At 41.5% G+C, this 15,301-nt stretch overlaps 1 pseudogene and 1 gene segment (V, D, J or C); both read right to left on the reverse strand.

Moving 5' to 3' along the window:
- Positions 1 to 2,797: 2,797 nt before the first annotated feature.
- On the reverse strand, positions 2,798 to 3,392 carry LOC134315139 (immunoglobulin kappa variable 3-15-like). The segment is given in 2 exon segments: positions 2,798 to 3,150; positions 3,257 to 3,392. Coding segments are annotated over 2 exon segments (405 nt in total).
- Positions 3,393 to 6,620: 3,228 nt separating this feature from the next.
- On the reverse strand, positions 6,621 to 8,971 carry LOC134316374 (immunoglobulin kappa variable 3-20-like; annotated as a pseudogene).
- Between the last annotated feature and the right edge of the window lie 6,330 nt (positions 8,972 to 15,301).

Below are 15,301 nucleotides of genomic sequence, written 5' to 3' on the forward strand. Positions count from 1 at the left end.
GACAGATGATAGTTTTATATAAAAGTTGTAATAAATGATCAGAAAGAGTTACAAGGTTTAGCTGAACTGAGCTGGAACTGAGATGCTGGTCTGTGGAACAAACAGACCATTTTAACCATCAACAGCAGAAACTGGAACCAGTCAGTATTTCATCTTAAATATTCTGTAGAATCCTCATGATCATCAGCTACAGTGCCTTGCAAAAGTATTCAGCCCCCTTGAACTTTTCAACCTTTTGCCACATTTCAGGCTTTAAACATAAAGATATGAAATTGTAATTTTTTGTGAAGAATCAACAACAAGCGGGACACAATCGTGAAGTGGAACGAAATTTATTGGATATTTTAAACTTTTTTTAGAAATAAAAAACTGAAAAGTGGGGCGTGCAATATTATTCAGCCCCCTTGCGTTAATACTTTGTAGCGCCACCTTTTGCTGCGATTACAGCTGCAAGTCGCTTGGGGTATGTCTCTATTAGTTTTGCACATCGAGATGCTGAAATTTTTGCCCATTCTTCCTTGCAAAACAGTTCGAGCTCAGTGAGGTTGGATGGAGAGCGTTTGTGAACAGCAGTTTTCAGCTCTTTCCACAGATTCTCGATGGGATTCAGGTCTGGACTTTGACTTGGCCATTCTAACACCTGGATACGTTTATTTGTGAACCATTCCATTGTAGATTTTGCTTTATGTTTTGGATCATTGTCTTGTTGGAAGATAAATCACCGTCCCAGTCTCAGGTCTTTTGCAGACTGCAACAGGTTTTCTTCCAGAATGGTCCTGTATTTGGCTCCATCCATCTTCCCATCAATTTTAACCATCTTCCCTGTCCCTGCTGAAGAAAAGCAGGCCCAAACCATGATGCTGCCACCACCATGTTTGACAGTGGGGATGGTGTGTTCAGGGTGATGAGCTGTGTTGCTTTTATGCCAAACATAACGTTTTGCGTTGTGGCCAAAAAGTTCGATTTTGGTTTCATCTGACCAGAGCACCTTCTTCCACATGCTTGGTGTGTCTCCCAGGTGACTTTTTATAGATATCTTTGAGAAATGGCTTTCTTCTTGCCACTCTTCCATAAAGGCCAGATTTGTGCAGTGTACGACTGATTGTTGTCCTATGGACAGAGTCTCCCACCTCAGCTGTAGATCTCTGCAGTTCATTCAGAGTGATCATGGGCCTCTTGGCTGCATCTCTGATCAGTCTTCTCCTTGTTTGAGCTGAAAGTTTAGGGGGACGGCCGGGTCTTGGTAGATTTGCAGTGGTCTGATACTCCCTTCATTTCAATATGATCGCTTGCACAGTGCTCCTTGAGATGTTTAAAGCTTGGGAAATCTTTTTGTATCCAAATTCGGCTTTAAACTTCTCCACAACAGTATCTCGGACCTGCCTGGTGTGTTTCTTGGTCTTCATGATGCTCTCTGCGCTTTAAACAGAACTCTGAGACTATCACAGAGCAGGTGCATTTATACGGAGACTTGATTACACACAGGTGGATTCTATTTATCACCATCAGTCATTTAGGTCAACACTGGATCATTCAGAGATCTTCACTGAACTTCTGGAGTGAGTTTGCTGCACTGAAAGTAAAGGGGCTGAATAATATTGCACGCCCCACTTTTCAGGTTTTTATTTCTAAAAAAAGTTTAAAATATCCAATAAATTTCGTTCCACTTCACAATTGTGTCGCACTTGTTATTGATTCTTCACAAAAAAATTACAATTTCATATCTTTATGTTTAAAGCCTGAAATGTGGCAAAAGGTTGAAAAGTTCAAGGGGGCTGAATACTTTTGCAAGGCACTGTATCATTTTATATTGGTGAGAACTGGTTATGTTTAAAACCACATCAAATGATGATCAGCTTTTATTTTCAGAGTACAGAGAGTGTAGATGAAGATCCTCCTCCTCCTCCTCATATCCACTATTAGGTGAATCTACCATATGTTCACATTGTAGGTATACTGTTACTGACTGTAGCTCATCTGTAATTCTGCACAGTGTTACGTGTTCAGTGATTTATGGGGTAGAAAGAAATCGATTCAATCATGAAACGACCAATCAGGAGATTTGATCTAAGTGATGAATCGTTCTCAGCACATTTTATCGTTTGTATGAACTGATACTTGAATTGATCAGACCGAACACTATATGACCAAAAGTATGTGGACACCCCTCCTAATTATTAGGTTCATGTGTTTCAGCCACACTCATTGCAAACAGGTGAATAAAACCAGTTATATAAATTGTATGGTTAAAGCTTTGTGGCAACAGTTTAGGGAAGGCTCCTTCCTGTTTGAGCATGACTATGTCCCTGTGCACAAAACAAGGTCCATAAAGACATGATATGATGAGGAACTCTAGTGTCCTGATCTAAACCCTATTGAACACCTTTGGACTGATTTGAAACATTAATTGTGAGGCAGGTTTTCATGTCCAGCATCAGAACCTGACGTCTTGTGGAAAACTTTCCAGAAGAGTGAAGGCTGTTAGAACTGCAAACTAGAGGGAGGATTTTTTTGGCCCTATAGTGTATTTTACATTCACTGTAATCACATCTATCTGAATGTACATAACATGTCATGATGGTTTCATTCATATCATCTCTTCTAGCACTGCTGCTTCATCTCAAACCTTCATTCTACTAGTGAGATGTTCCATGTGCTGATGAGAATCCCTGTTCCACAGTGAGGAGAACACCACAAAGAGAGGAACATGCTCAGTACTATAGTGCTTTGTAGATGATGATGTTCAGTGGAGTGCAGCTTTAGCAGCTCTGCAGATGTTCTCAGATCAGTGTGTGTTTCAGAGAACTTCCTCTACAGCTGAGGGAGGTTTTTGTACCAGTAAATAACACCGTGTGTACCCGCTGCTACCCTGCTGACAGTAATAATCTCCTGCATCTTCAGCCTGGACTCCAGTGATTTTCAGAGTAAATTCTGTACCAGATCCACTTCCACTAAAACGTTCAGGAATCCCAGACTCACGACTAGTTGCATAATAAATCAGGAGTTTAGGAGCTTCTCCAGGTTTCTGCTGGTACCAGGCGAGCCCACTGTAAATGCTCTGACTGGCTCTGCAGTTGATGGTAACAGTTTGTCCTGGAGAAACCGAGTGAGATCCTGGAGTCTGAGTCATAATGATTTCTCCAAACGACTCTAAAGAGAAGAAGAGAGAAAAGTTGAAGGTGATAAAGAGACGGTGATGGTGAGCGCTGATGTTGGAGGACTGATATGAAGATAGTAAATAAACAGTGAATCTCACGTTGAGTGAGGAGGCCGAGTGTATTCAGCAGTAGAATCAGAACCTTCATCATTGTGCTGCGTCTCAGTGAGTCTGAAAGTCCTGAACCCAGTCTGATCAGAACTACAGCTCTTATAGTGTGTGTGTGTGTGTGTGTGTGTGTGTGTAGGTGTGTGTGTGTGTGTGTGTGTGTGTGTGTGTGTGTGTGTGGAACAGAGGTTTTTGTACGACGGCTTCATTGGAATGTATCACTGTGCTACACTTTTGGTGGAGGAACCAAACTCAGTGTAAAAAGTAAGTAGTTTTATTTCTTCTACATTAAAAACATTTTTATTTTTAATATCATTTATTAATCTTCATATAAACAAGAGAAAAAATAAGTATTAATAACAATAAATAAACAGTAACTGAATAGTTAAACTTCAATAAATACTGTGGTACCTTGTAACTCGACGTCCCCTAAACTTGAAATCTTTGAAACTTGACGCCCTTCGTGGAAAAATTTGTACCTTTAAACTCGACTTTTAGCTTAAACTCGAACTGTGTGGGACTGCCGCTTTGTTCACATTAATGCTGTCCGTGATCATGATCATGCTTTGCTATCATTGCAAAAGGAAAATGCACAATAAACAGCAGCACCACGACCCAGATCAACCACAGAACATCATAAAATCATAACCGCTGCTTACCTGAGCTTCTCTTCTTCTAATTGAGACCAAATCTACATCAGTGTGTTGTTACATCAGGGATTTAATCCACTTGTTTTTCTTCTTGGAGACTTTTGGAGACCAACATGGACTCTTTTTACTTCTATAACTCCAGATCAGAATTAGTTAGAAGCTAAAAATGTAATATGGTGATTGTAAACAACATTTGCTACAGGAATAAATTGTTGGTAATGGAATATAATATTATTATATTATTTTTAATATATATAATAAAATATTCACATAATGAAATATATGCAGTTCCACAGAACCATGAAACACATTAACAGGTTTCACAAACATCCTTATGGGGAAAATACCTTGAAACTCAGTGCCACGCCCAGAACCAAATGGTGTTAAGATTTCACTGTATATACAATTACTAAATATTCAACCGTTACCAAATACTTAAAGTTTCTGAATATTAAAGACTGAATAAATGTGCAGGTGTTTTTGATGGTAAATATAAAGCTGGTCTCTGGTTGATGAAGTTTGGTGTAAACTGGTACGAGTGACTGGTGCTGATGTAAAATCCAGACGAATGCTGCTGTGTGTTTGTGCTAAACAATGAATATTTCTGTAATCAGCTACATCTGGATGTGCTGCAGTCAGTTGTGTTGAATGCTAAAGTAATAAGAGTTGATATTGAATCTGTGCTAACAGAAGCTTGCAGATGTTTCTACTGAACTGCAGTGATGTGAGAACAGTGTGCAGCAGCACTGCATTGATGATTGAACACAGATGAAGGTTTCCAGTCTGGATGCTTAATAAGCAGTAAGGAGGAAATGATGTGGAAACGTTTCTAAATGGGACTTTTTGTTCTGTTTCTCCTGTACAGCCGGTCCCACGGTGAAGCCGTCCGTGTCTCTGCTCCCTCCCTCCTCTCTGCAGCTGTCTGAGGGATCGGCCTCGCTGCTCTGCCTGCTGTCTGGTTACTCTCCACAGGGGGCGCTGGTGAGCTGGACGGTGGACGGCACAGTGCTGGAGGACGGGGTGGTGACCGGAGCAGAAGAACTGAAGGTGGATGGTTGGAGGCGTGGCAGCACCCTGACCCTCAGCAAAGCACAGTGGGAAAAGGGGGAGGAGTTTGGCTGTAAGGTCTCTCACGGTGGCGTCGATCATCCCGTCGTATTCAGAAAGAACCAGTGTGAAGGCTAGCAGCTCCCAGATAGAACTGAACATGGAGACACTTCCACATGCTTCTACAATGGAGTTTCAGTTCTACACAATGCTGCATTTCTGTCTTTCCTCTGTTCAGTGTCCTGTTGCTCTTCCTGTAGTTTTGCTGTGCTGAAATAAAGCTTGATTTTGGACATTGTCTGGTCTTTTCTTCTAGTTCATCATCATGATGAGTGTTAGGAGAGAAGATCTTTAGCTGGAGATTCAGTGCTGTGTGTTGTGCTTCAGTGAGTTTGGATGAAGGAAGTTGAACATCTGGTGAAAGTGCTGCTCTATTCTGGGAGAAAGCAGATCACTCAGCCGTCTTCATGCAAATCTCACTTTCACCCCCATGTTCTCTCACTTTAGCTTCTACTCATTATAATTAGCTGCTTTTGGTTGGTTGTTGGGGGGCTGGTTTTACCTACTTAAATTAATGCTGCACCTGTTTAGAAATGTGAATAAACACTTTATGTTTTAACATTTTGCCACCTATAAATAAATCATGAACCATCACACAACACATGCACACATTCATGTACTTACTAATGAGTCATGCACTGATGTAATACTGCCACCTTGTGGATGTGTTACATCAAAGTAAAACTAAAAATATGTGGACACCTGACCTGAACAATTTAACCATAGCCATTAATATAGAGTGATAATAACAGGGGAGGGTTTTGACATTTCAGCTGTTTTGGCCAAAGAGCTTTTGTGAAATCAGGCACTGATGTTCAGAACCAAGGTTAAAGGTTAGGGGTGTTGGGGTGGTTAACATTCGGAGGGGGAACAGAACCTGCTAAAGTCAAAGGAGAAAGACAAGTTACCAAAAGTTTATGGACACCTTGATATTTTACCTAAAACACATTTACACTCAAATTAGTGCACTACCTATGGTGGTTAGTACTGTACTCACTATGTAGTATACAGTATCCAATCAGACATGATCTTTTAGCTTTAGCCTTTAGAAACTTAGCATACAGGTTACAATACAGGTCACATGTGCAGTTTTAATATCAGTCTCAGTGTCATTAAGCTCTTACTGATTTATTTATTAAAACTTAAATGTTGTAACATTGTTAAAACTGTGGTTTTATGTAGAGACCATTAGCATACCGTTAAACGCTAGCAGTTAGCAGGTATAAACCTTGTGCTGGTGATGGTGAGATGATTGACCCCTTAAGTTAATGTTAATTATATTCTACATGACATGAAATCATAACTACATTTTATTGAAGAACATTTATTTATTATTTCTCTTCATCATGTGTGTTGTAGACTAACAGTGAAGCTGCTTATATGTAACCATAGTAACCAGTGAGGTAACCCGAAGAGGAAGATGCTCTACATCATCATCAGTGTTCTAGTAAAAGCTGTACACATCATGGTGTTCAAGTTCATCAAAACATCAACATCATCACCTCTGGAATTTGGTTTCTAGTAGAGTATTAAATGTATCTGATGTATCTGTCCTGAGCATGAGGAGATACCAGAACGTTTATTACTCAGTGGTGGATCTAATGAGGTTCATCTCTTTTGGAGGGAAGCACCACAGCTACCTGGAACTCGGTCACTTTATTAAGCAGCACCTGTGGGAGAAGCTCTGATCTTCTACAGTGAGAGAAGAGATGCAGTCTCACACACTGGTTTGTTTCACTGAGGACTTCTGCACCCCTATACATAATACCTTCACCCCTGTTACTGAGTGGTCCACAGGGGAGAGTCCATGTCTGATCACAAAATAAAGAGACCAAGATACACTATAGAGCCAAAAGTATTCAGACTCCTGACCATGAGCTTGTTGGACATTACATTTAAAAAACAAATGCTATTAAAACTGAGTGACCGCTATGTGATCTTTTCAGCCGCTTCTCTGAGAAGGCTTCTCCATGACTTTGAAGTATATCTGTGGGAATTTGTGCCCATACAGTCAAAAGAACATTCATATGGTCAGACATTGATGCCAGTCAGGAAAGCTTTTGGAACTGATGTTCCAGTTCATTCCAAAGTTGTTGAATAGGGTTGAAATCAGGTCTAATCATCAGGCCTAACGGATTATAAACCCATAACAGATTATTCTGGATATTTATACCTTTATCCACCTAAACCGTTCTCACCCTTCTCACCTTGCAGGAGTAAAAACTAAATAAACTCATCATTTCTCTCCCTGTAGAACCTGTGTGGATCAAGCAGAGACTCAAATGTGAGCACTGGTACTGAAGACTGTACTGAAGATCTGGAACCTTGTTTATGTATTAAAATCAGTCCAACAGCTGCAATAAATGTACCATTTTTGTCCAGGCCAAAGGGAAAAAGGAAGATCCTGATTACCAGCAATAAAAAATGTAAGAGCCAGCAACTGTCGTGGTATGAGGGTGTGTTATTGAGAATGACAAGGGCTACTTGCACAGCACTGATCATTAATGTAAATGGGGATGCACAGATTATGGAGCAACTTGTGCTTTTATTTAAATGGTGTTTTCCTTCAGGGCATCACTGCTTCTTTCATGCCAAGCGACATTTAAGAAGTAGTAAGAGGTGCTAGACTGACCTGTCTGCAGTCCAGACCTGCCTCCGATTAAAAACTCATGGTGCATTGTCAAGAAAAATGTATAGGACCCTACTAAATTGGCAGATGTAGCCTAGTGGTTAAGGAACTGGACTAGTAATCAAAAGGTTGCTGGTTCAAGCCCCACCAAACCTTCAATTGTGTTGACAATAAAATTCTGTAACTGTAAGTTGCTTTGGATAAAAGCGTCTGCTAAATGCTGCAACATTTCACGTCAGTCATTAAATGACACTTATAGATTAAATGAGAGAATAAATAGAAGCTATAACACACAGCACAGCTACCTGAACTAACGGTTCAGTGTAAACCAAGAACATCTCAAAGACGAAATTCTCATCTTTGTTTCACTGTGTAAAACAAAAAACACCAAACTGTTTAATCCAGCAAGTTTCCCAACGATTACAAGGAAACATGCCTCCGTCCCAACTTCTGTAATAATAAAGAGATGAAAATAATTGGTAAAGGTTAATTAAAGGCTCTTAATCACCTCTTGTAGGGAACAGATGAATCAGTAAACTTGTAAATTTTCACAATTAGCTCAAGACTTACTGTGACCCTGATCAGGATGAAGTGGTGGTTATTATGTTAATAATAATAAAGATTATATTTAGGAGAAGTAGTGAGTGAGTGAGGTGTTTCCTGTACAGAGTGAATGATTGTACTGTATCACATCCTCCCCCTCAGCACCTGCAGTCGGTCCCAGCTGCAGCAGTGCAGTTACTGTACACTTCCACTCACCCAGGTTTTTGTACCACCATATAACACTGTGTGAAGATATCACCAGCACTATGGTAACTCTGACAGTAATAATCTCCTGCATCTCCAGTCTCAATTCTACTGATGGTCAGAGTGAAGTCAGATCCAGATCCACTGCCACTGAAACGATCTGGAATACCTGATTCTCTGTATTCTGCTCCATAGATCAGGAGTTTAGGAGCTTCTCCAGGTTTCTGCTGATACCAGGCTAAAGCAATATCAGCATAAACATCAGAACTGGTTTTACAGTTGATGGTGACTGAAGCTCCTGGATCAACATGTTTTACTGCAGGACTCTGAGTCACAGTCACCTGACCTCTGGATCCTGAAAACAATAAGAAGAATAAAGACGTTCACTACATGAAGAACCATGTGGAGTTTGAAGATCATCTAGTGGATCTTCTCCACATGGCAGAGCCTCCTCACCAGTAGAACATGAAGCATCGTGTTACCTTGAGTGCAGAGAGCCAGTGTGCAGATGAAGATGGAGATGAAGGTCATGGTTGATGTGGGTGAAGATGCTGGTCAGCAGCTCTCAGTCATAAAGTGTTAAACTCACAGAGCTTTAAACACTGACAGAGCACTGAAGCATGTAGTGTGTGTGTGTGTGTGTGTGTGTGTGTGTGTGTGTGTGTGTGTATGTATGTGTGTGTGTGTGGAATCACTGGAGTGGAACAGAGGTTTTTGTACGACGGCTTCATTGGAATGTATCACTGTGCTACACTTTTGGTGGAGGAACCAAACTCAGCATCAGTAAGTAGTTTTATTTCTTCTACATTAAAAACATTTTTATTTTTAATATCATTTATTAATCTTCATATAAACAAGAGAAAAAAATAAGTATTAATAACAATAAATAAACAGTAACTGAATATTTAACCTTCAATAAATACTGTGGTACCTTGTAACTCGACGTCCCCTAAACTTGAAATCTTTGAAACTTGACGCCCTTCGTGGAGAAATTTGTACCTTTAAACTCGACTTTTAGCTTAAACTCGAACTGTGTGGGACTGTCGCTTTGTTCACATTAATGCTGTCCGTGATCATGATAATGCTTTGCTATCATTGCAAAAGGAAAGTGCACAATAAACAGCAGCACTGTGACCCAGATCAACCACAGAGCATCATAAAATCATAACCGCTGCTTACCTGAGCTGCTCTTCTTCACATTGAGACCAAATCTACATCAGTGTGTTGTTACATCAGGGATTTAATCCACTTGTTTTTCTTCTTGGAGACTTTTGGAAACCAACATGGACTCTTTTTACTTCTATAACTCCAGATCAGAATTAGTTAGAAGCTAAAAATGTAATATGGTGATTGTAAACAACATTTGCTACAGGAATAAAATGTTGGTAATGGAATATAATATTATAATATTATTTTTAATATATATAATAAAATATTCACATAATGAAATATATGCAGTTCCACAGAACCATGAAACACATTAACAGGTTTCACAAACATCCTTATGGGAAAAATACCTTGAAACTCAGTGTCACGCCCAGAACCAAACGACATTAAGTTAAGGTACCACTGTATATACAATTACTAAATATTTAACCTTTACTAAATACTTACAGTTTCTGAATATTAAAGATTGAATAAATGTGCAGGTGTTTTTGATGGTAAATATAAAGCTGGTCTCTGGTTGATGAAGTTTGGTGTAAACTGGTACGAGTGACTGGTGCTGATGTAAAATCCAGACGAATGCTGCTGTGTGTTTGTGCTAAACAATGAATATTTCTGTAATCAGCTACATCTGGATGTGCTGCAGTCAGTTGTGTTGAATGCTAAAGTAATAAAAGTTGATATTGAATATGTGCTAACAGAAGCTTGCAGATGTTTCTACTGAACTGCAGTGATGTGAGAACAGTGTGCAGCAGCACTGCATTGATGATTGAACACAGATGAAGGTTTCCAGTCTGGATGCTTAATAAGCAGTAAGGAGGAAATGATTTGGAAACGTTTCTAAATGGGACTTTTTGTTCTGTTTCTCCTGTACAGCCGGTCCCACGGTGAAGCCGTCCGTGTCTCTGCTCCCTCCCTCCTCTCTGCAGCTGTCTGAGGGATCGGCCTCGCTGCTCTGCCTGCTGTCTGGTTACTCTCCACAGGGGGCGCTGGTGAGCTGGACAGTGGACGGTACGGTGCTGGAGGACCGGGTGGTGACCGGAGCAGAAGAACTGAAAGGGGGCAGTTGGAGGCGTGGCAGCACCCTGACCCTCAGCAAAGCACAGTGGGAAAAGGGGGAGGAGTTTGGCTGTAAGGTCTCTCACGGTGGCGTCGATCATCCCGTCGTATTCAGAAAGAACCAGTGTGAAGGCTAGCAGCTCCCAGATAGAACTGAACATGGAGACACTTCCACATGCTTCTACAATGGAGTTTCAGTTCTACACAATGCTGCATTTCTGTCTTTCCTCTGTTCAGTGTCCTGTTGCTCTTCCTGTAGTTTTGCTGTGCTGAAATAAAGCTTGATTTTGGACATTGTCTGGTCTTTTCTTCTAGTTCATCATCATGATGAGTGTTAGGAGAGAAGATCTTTAGCTGGAGATTCAGTGCTGTGTGTTGTGCTTCACTGAGTTTGGATGAAGGAAGTTGATCATCTGGAGAAAGTGCTGCTCTATTCTGGGAGAAAGCAGATCACTCAGCCGTCTTCATGCAAATCTCACTTTCACCCCCATGTTCTCTCACTTCAGCTTCTACTCATTATAATTAGCTGATTTTGGCTGGTTGGTTTTACCTCCTGAATTTATAGCGTGCAACAATTAAAGCACCAGGCCGGTATCACATACTGAACTTGAACTAACAAACAATATAAAGTCCAAGGAGCTGATCTCCAGAAAGTGTTCAATCCTAAAGTTAACTAGCTTGAGCACAATAACTTTCCCAAAGGTGAATACTGAGCCTAGTGCCACCTTAACTGGGTGTCTAAATGTTGACACAACATTTTGGGTCTATCAGATCATTGAGTCTCTCCCACGTGGGTTAAGGCACCACACGGACACGGGGAGAACATGCAAACTCCACATAGAAAGGACCCGGATCGCCCCGCCTGGAGATCGAACCCAGGACCTTCTTGCTGTGAGGCGACAGTGCTACCCACTTAGCCACCGTGCCACCCTATGAATTTAATGTAAAATTATTTATAATTAATTCATTTATTAATGGGGCGGCACGGTGGCTCGGTGGGTAGCAATTACTAGAACAGGTGTCACGGAGCTGTGTGACTGAAACTGTGTTTCCGATGTAGTGTCATGGATCTTATTTTCTTTCTATTTTTTTGAACATTAAGAACATGTGGAATATCTCTAGGTTAGCTTTTAAACCTACAATCATAGTAGTGTGTGCTAAAGCTATCAAACATATTTGATACTATTAATATCCAAACATATTTTGATACTAAGAGTGAACTTGTATCAGAGTGTATCCAGGATTAACTAGAAAGTAAGTATTACCATTAAATGTTTCCAGATGAGCTATATGAAGACGGTCTTTTGGAAGATGTATCTATAGCGCCATCTAGTGGCCATTAGTAATTTACTCTTTTGGTGAGATCTGGGAAGCTTAAATTCGGTCACACCCTTTTTTATCCTGCCACCTTAAAACAAGCCACATCTAAGTTTTTTTTATTATTATTTTATTATTTTAATAAAAAAAAAAAAGATCCATTGGTCAATTATCCTCCAACTATAATAGCTTTTCTGGTCACTCACAGTCAGTGTTCACTAACCGTATACCCAGCCGGAACCAGAGGTTCCCAGTGGACTGAATTGAGTCAAACCAGACCTAAACAGATGTCCAAATTTTGATATAATGACTCGGGCCTCTAACTGATTGTTGAGTTCTCTCACGTGAGTTAAAGCATCCTGTGGTCACTACTAGCTGTACTAGCAATCGGCAGAACAGGTGTCACAGGACTGTGCGACTGAAACAGAATTTCTGGGCAAGTTACAGTGATGATTTCTTAAGTGAGACGACCCTTATAAATTTGGAGAATACGTGCCCACTATTCCTAGTAAATAAAAGGAGCGTACCGTACCCTGAATTGTTATTGGAATCAAAACCCTAGTCCCCAACATTCACTGATTGGGCTAACCAAATATATCCTACCATGGTTTAAACATACACCTATAGCTACGAGGTTTCAGCAGACCACCTGCAGAGTTAATTCAGGATATCAAAATGGCTGACGACTTCCAGTCAGATTCCCTCAGTGCAGGAGGTTCTTACAGGGATATAGAGACAGTTCTTGCAGACATGACTAACTCCTTGGTCCCTGAATATATGAACACTGTCCTTACGATCACTCTGTGAATACACCGCTATACAACTGTCCAGTAATGACTCAAGTGCCTCAGGGTTTGACTTTTGGGCAAAGACTTAGCTAAAATCCTGGGAAAAATGACCATCATATTGGTCACCCAGGCCCAACGCCGTTCCAGAGACCTAAAGCAGGTGAAAGCTGAATGCGTGACGACTCACGAGCAGAATCACACAGTAGAGGGTTTGAACGTGCACTCACTAGAACTAGTCAGGAATTGGCTGCATCCCAGGAAGGGAATGCAGATCTTGAAGGTGAGATAGGTGTGGTTAAGGGAAGGAACCAGGAACTGGTACAGCAAGTTGCTTGTGCTGAGGGACTGTTCGAGCAGGCCCAGTCTAGAATAGAACACCTTAAGGAACAACAGGCCAGTTTTGACAGGGAGTTGGTGGAAACCAAGGCAGAATTAACAACCTCCCAACATCAGCGATTAAAGGCAGAGCGCAAGTTGACCGAGGCAGAGGAAGAGTTGTGGGACACCCGGTGATCACATAGATTCCTCTCAAAGAAAACTTCCGATGGTACGGCCGAACCACATTACTCACTTACTGTAGGGCAAATGGGACTGAGAGGGTGGGAAGATGCCTTTTAAAACGAGGGGAAACAGGAACCAACTCCTAGAGGTTCTCAAAAGGACGACGTTGTGCGTCCTCCTCTACTGGTCAATCCTGAGCCTTCCCATACTGGTTGGGCCAACAAGGCTCGTCCAAGCCCGGCTACAGAAACTTCTCCTCAAATGAGTGACCCAACCCCTGGCCTCTACCATGCCCAGGATCACACCGATCGGGACTTAGACAAAATCGCACGCAACATAGCCCGATTTGAGCCAAAACATGATGGATCCAGTGACGTAAACGCCTATCTTAGGGATATTGATTACAGTGGACGATAGGATTTATTTGATCAAGGTAACCTCAGAGAAGTCAGTAGTTTTATCAAGCCATTCATCAATCATTTACGAGGTGCCCGTTTGGCTATGCAAACTCACCAGCAGAGTTCAACATCTTCCTTAACATGGCATGTCATTTTACATTACATTTACATTTTCAGCATTTAGCAGATGCTTTTATCCAAAGCGACTTACACAATGAGCAACTAAGGGTTGAGGGCCTTGCTCAGGGACCCAACAGTGGCAACTTGGTGGTGGCGGGGCTTGAACCGGCAACCTTCTGTTTACTAGTCCAGTACCTTAACCACAGAGCTATCACTGGCTATTTTGGCTGTGGTTTTTAGCGTGGTGCAATGGCGGTCAGGGATGGATTTTAGAGTTGCTTAAATATGCAGATTTGCAACAATTAGCCAAAAATGAAGGCTGTTAAGTTGCTGAGAGCAGTAAAGCAGCATTTTGAACAGGAAGGCTCTGAGAATGCACCTTCTATCCCGCATCATCCCCAACACCCGGACCACCCTCACCACAACAGAAGCAGTCAGCCAAGCAGTCAGCCAAGCGTCCAGCACTGAAGTCCGCACTCTTCAAACCTATCATCTCAACCAAGAAAATCGTCAGGTTTTCTCGGGGCACTCTGGATTAATTCCTGTACCAGGTGTTCTGGACATCCGAGCTGGAGTCTTCAACAAAGAACGTTTTTGCTCATTATCCATTTATCTTCAGTGGCTCTGATACTCCAGGGACCAACAAGAAGAAAACATTTGACTTAAAGGTAAGCTGAAGCCTTTTCCAACTCAAACTACTGCACCAGAGAAAAAGCAAATGGTTCATCAGAATAACTATAAACAGCACCAAGTGCAGACAAGAGAGGTCCAGATGCTCATGAACGGGGTACGCTTATACAGTGTATCACAAAAGTGAGTACACCCCTCACATTTCTGCAGATATTTAAGTATATCTTTTCATGGGACAACACTGACAAAATGACACTTTGACACAATGAAAAGTAGTCTGTGTGCAGCTTATATAACAGTGTAAATTTATTCTTCCCTCAAAATAACTCAATATACAGCCATTAATGTCTAAACCACCGGCAACGAAAGTGAGTACACCCCTAAGAGACTACACCCCTAAATGTCCAAATTGAGCACTGCTTGTCATTTTCCCTCCAAAATGTCATGTGACTCGTTAGTGTTACTAGGTCTCAGGTGTGCATAGGGAGCAGGTGTGTTCAATTTAGTAGTACAGCTCTCACACTCTCTCATACTGGTCACTGAAAGTTCCAACATGGCACCTCATGGCAAAGAACTCTCTGAGGATCTTAAAAGACGAATTGTTGCGCTACATGAAGATGGCCACGGCTACAAGAAGATTGCCAACACCCTGAAACTGAGCTGCAGCACAGTGGCCAAGATCATCCAGCGTTTTAAAAGAGCAGGGTCCACTCAGAACAGACCTCGCGTTGGTCATCCAAAGAAGCTGAGTGCACGTGCTCAGCGTCACAACCATTTGCTGTCTTTGAAAGATAGGCGCAGGAGTGCTGTCAGCATTGTTGCAGAGATTGAAAAGGTGGGGGGTCAGCCTGTCAGTGCTCAGACCATACGCCGCACACTACATCAAATTGGTCTGCATGGCTGTCACCCCAGAAGGAAGCCTCTTC

The sequence above is a fragment of the Trichomycterus rosablanca genome, chromosome 1, assembly GCF_030014385.1.
Source record: "Trichomycterus rosablanca isolate fTriRos1 chromosome 1, fTriRos1.hap1, whole genome shotgun sequence".
Lineage (NCBI taxonomy): Eukaryota > Metazoa > Chordata > Actinopteri > Siluriformes > Trichomycteridae > Trichomycterus > Trichomycterus rosablanca.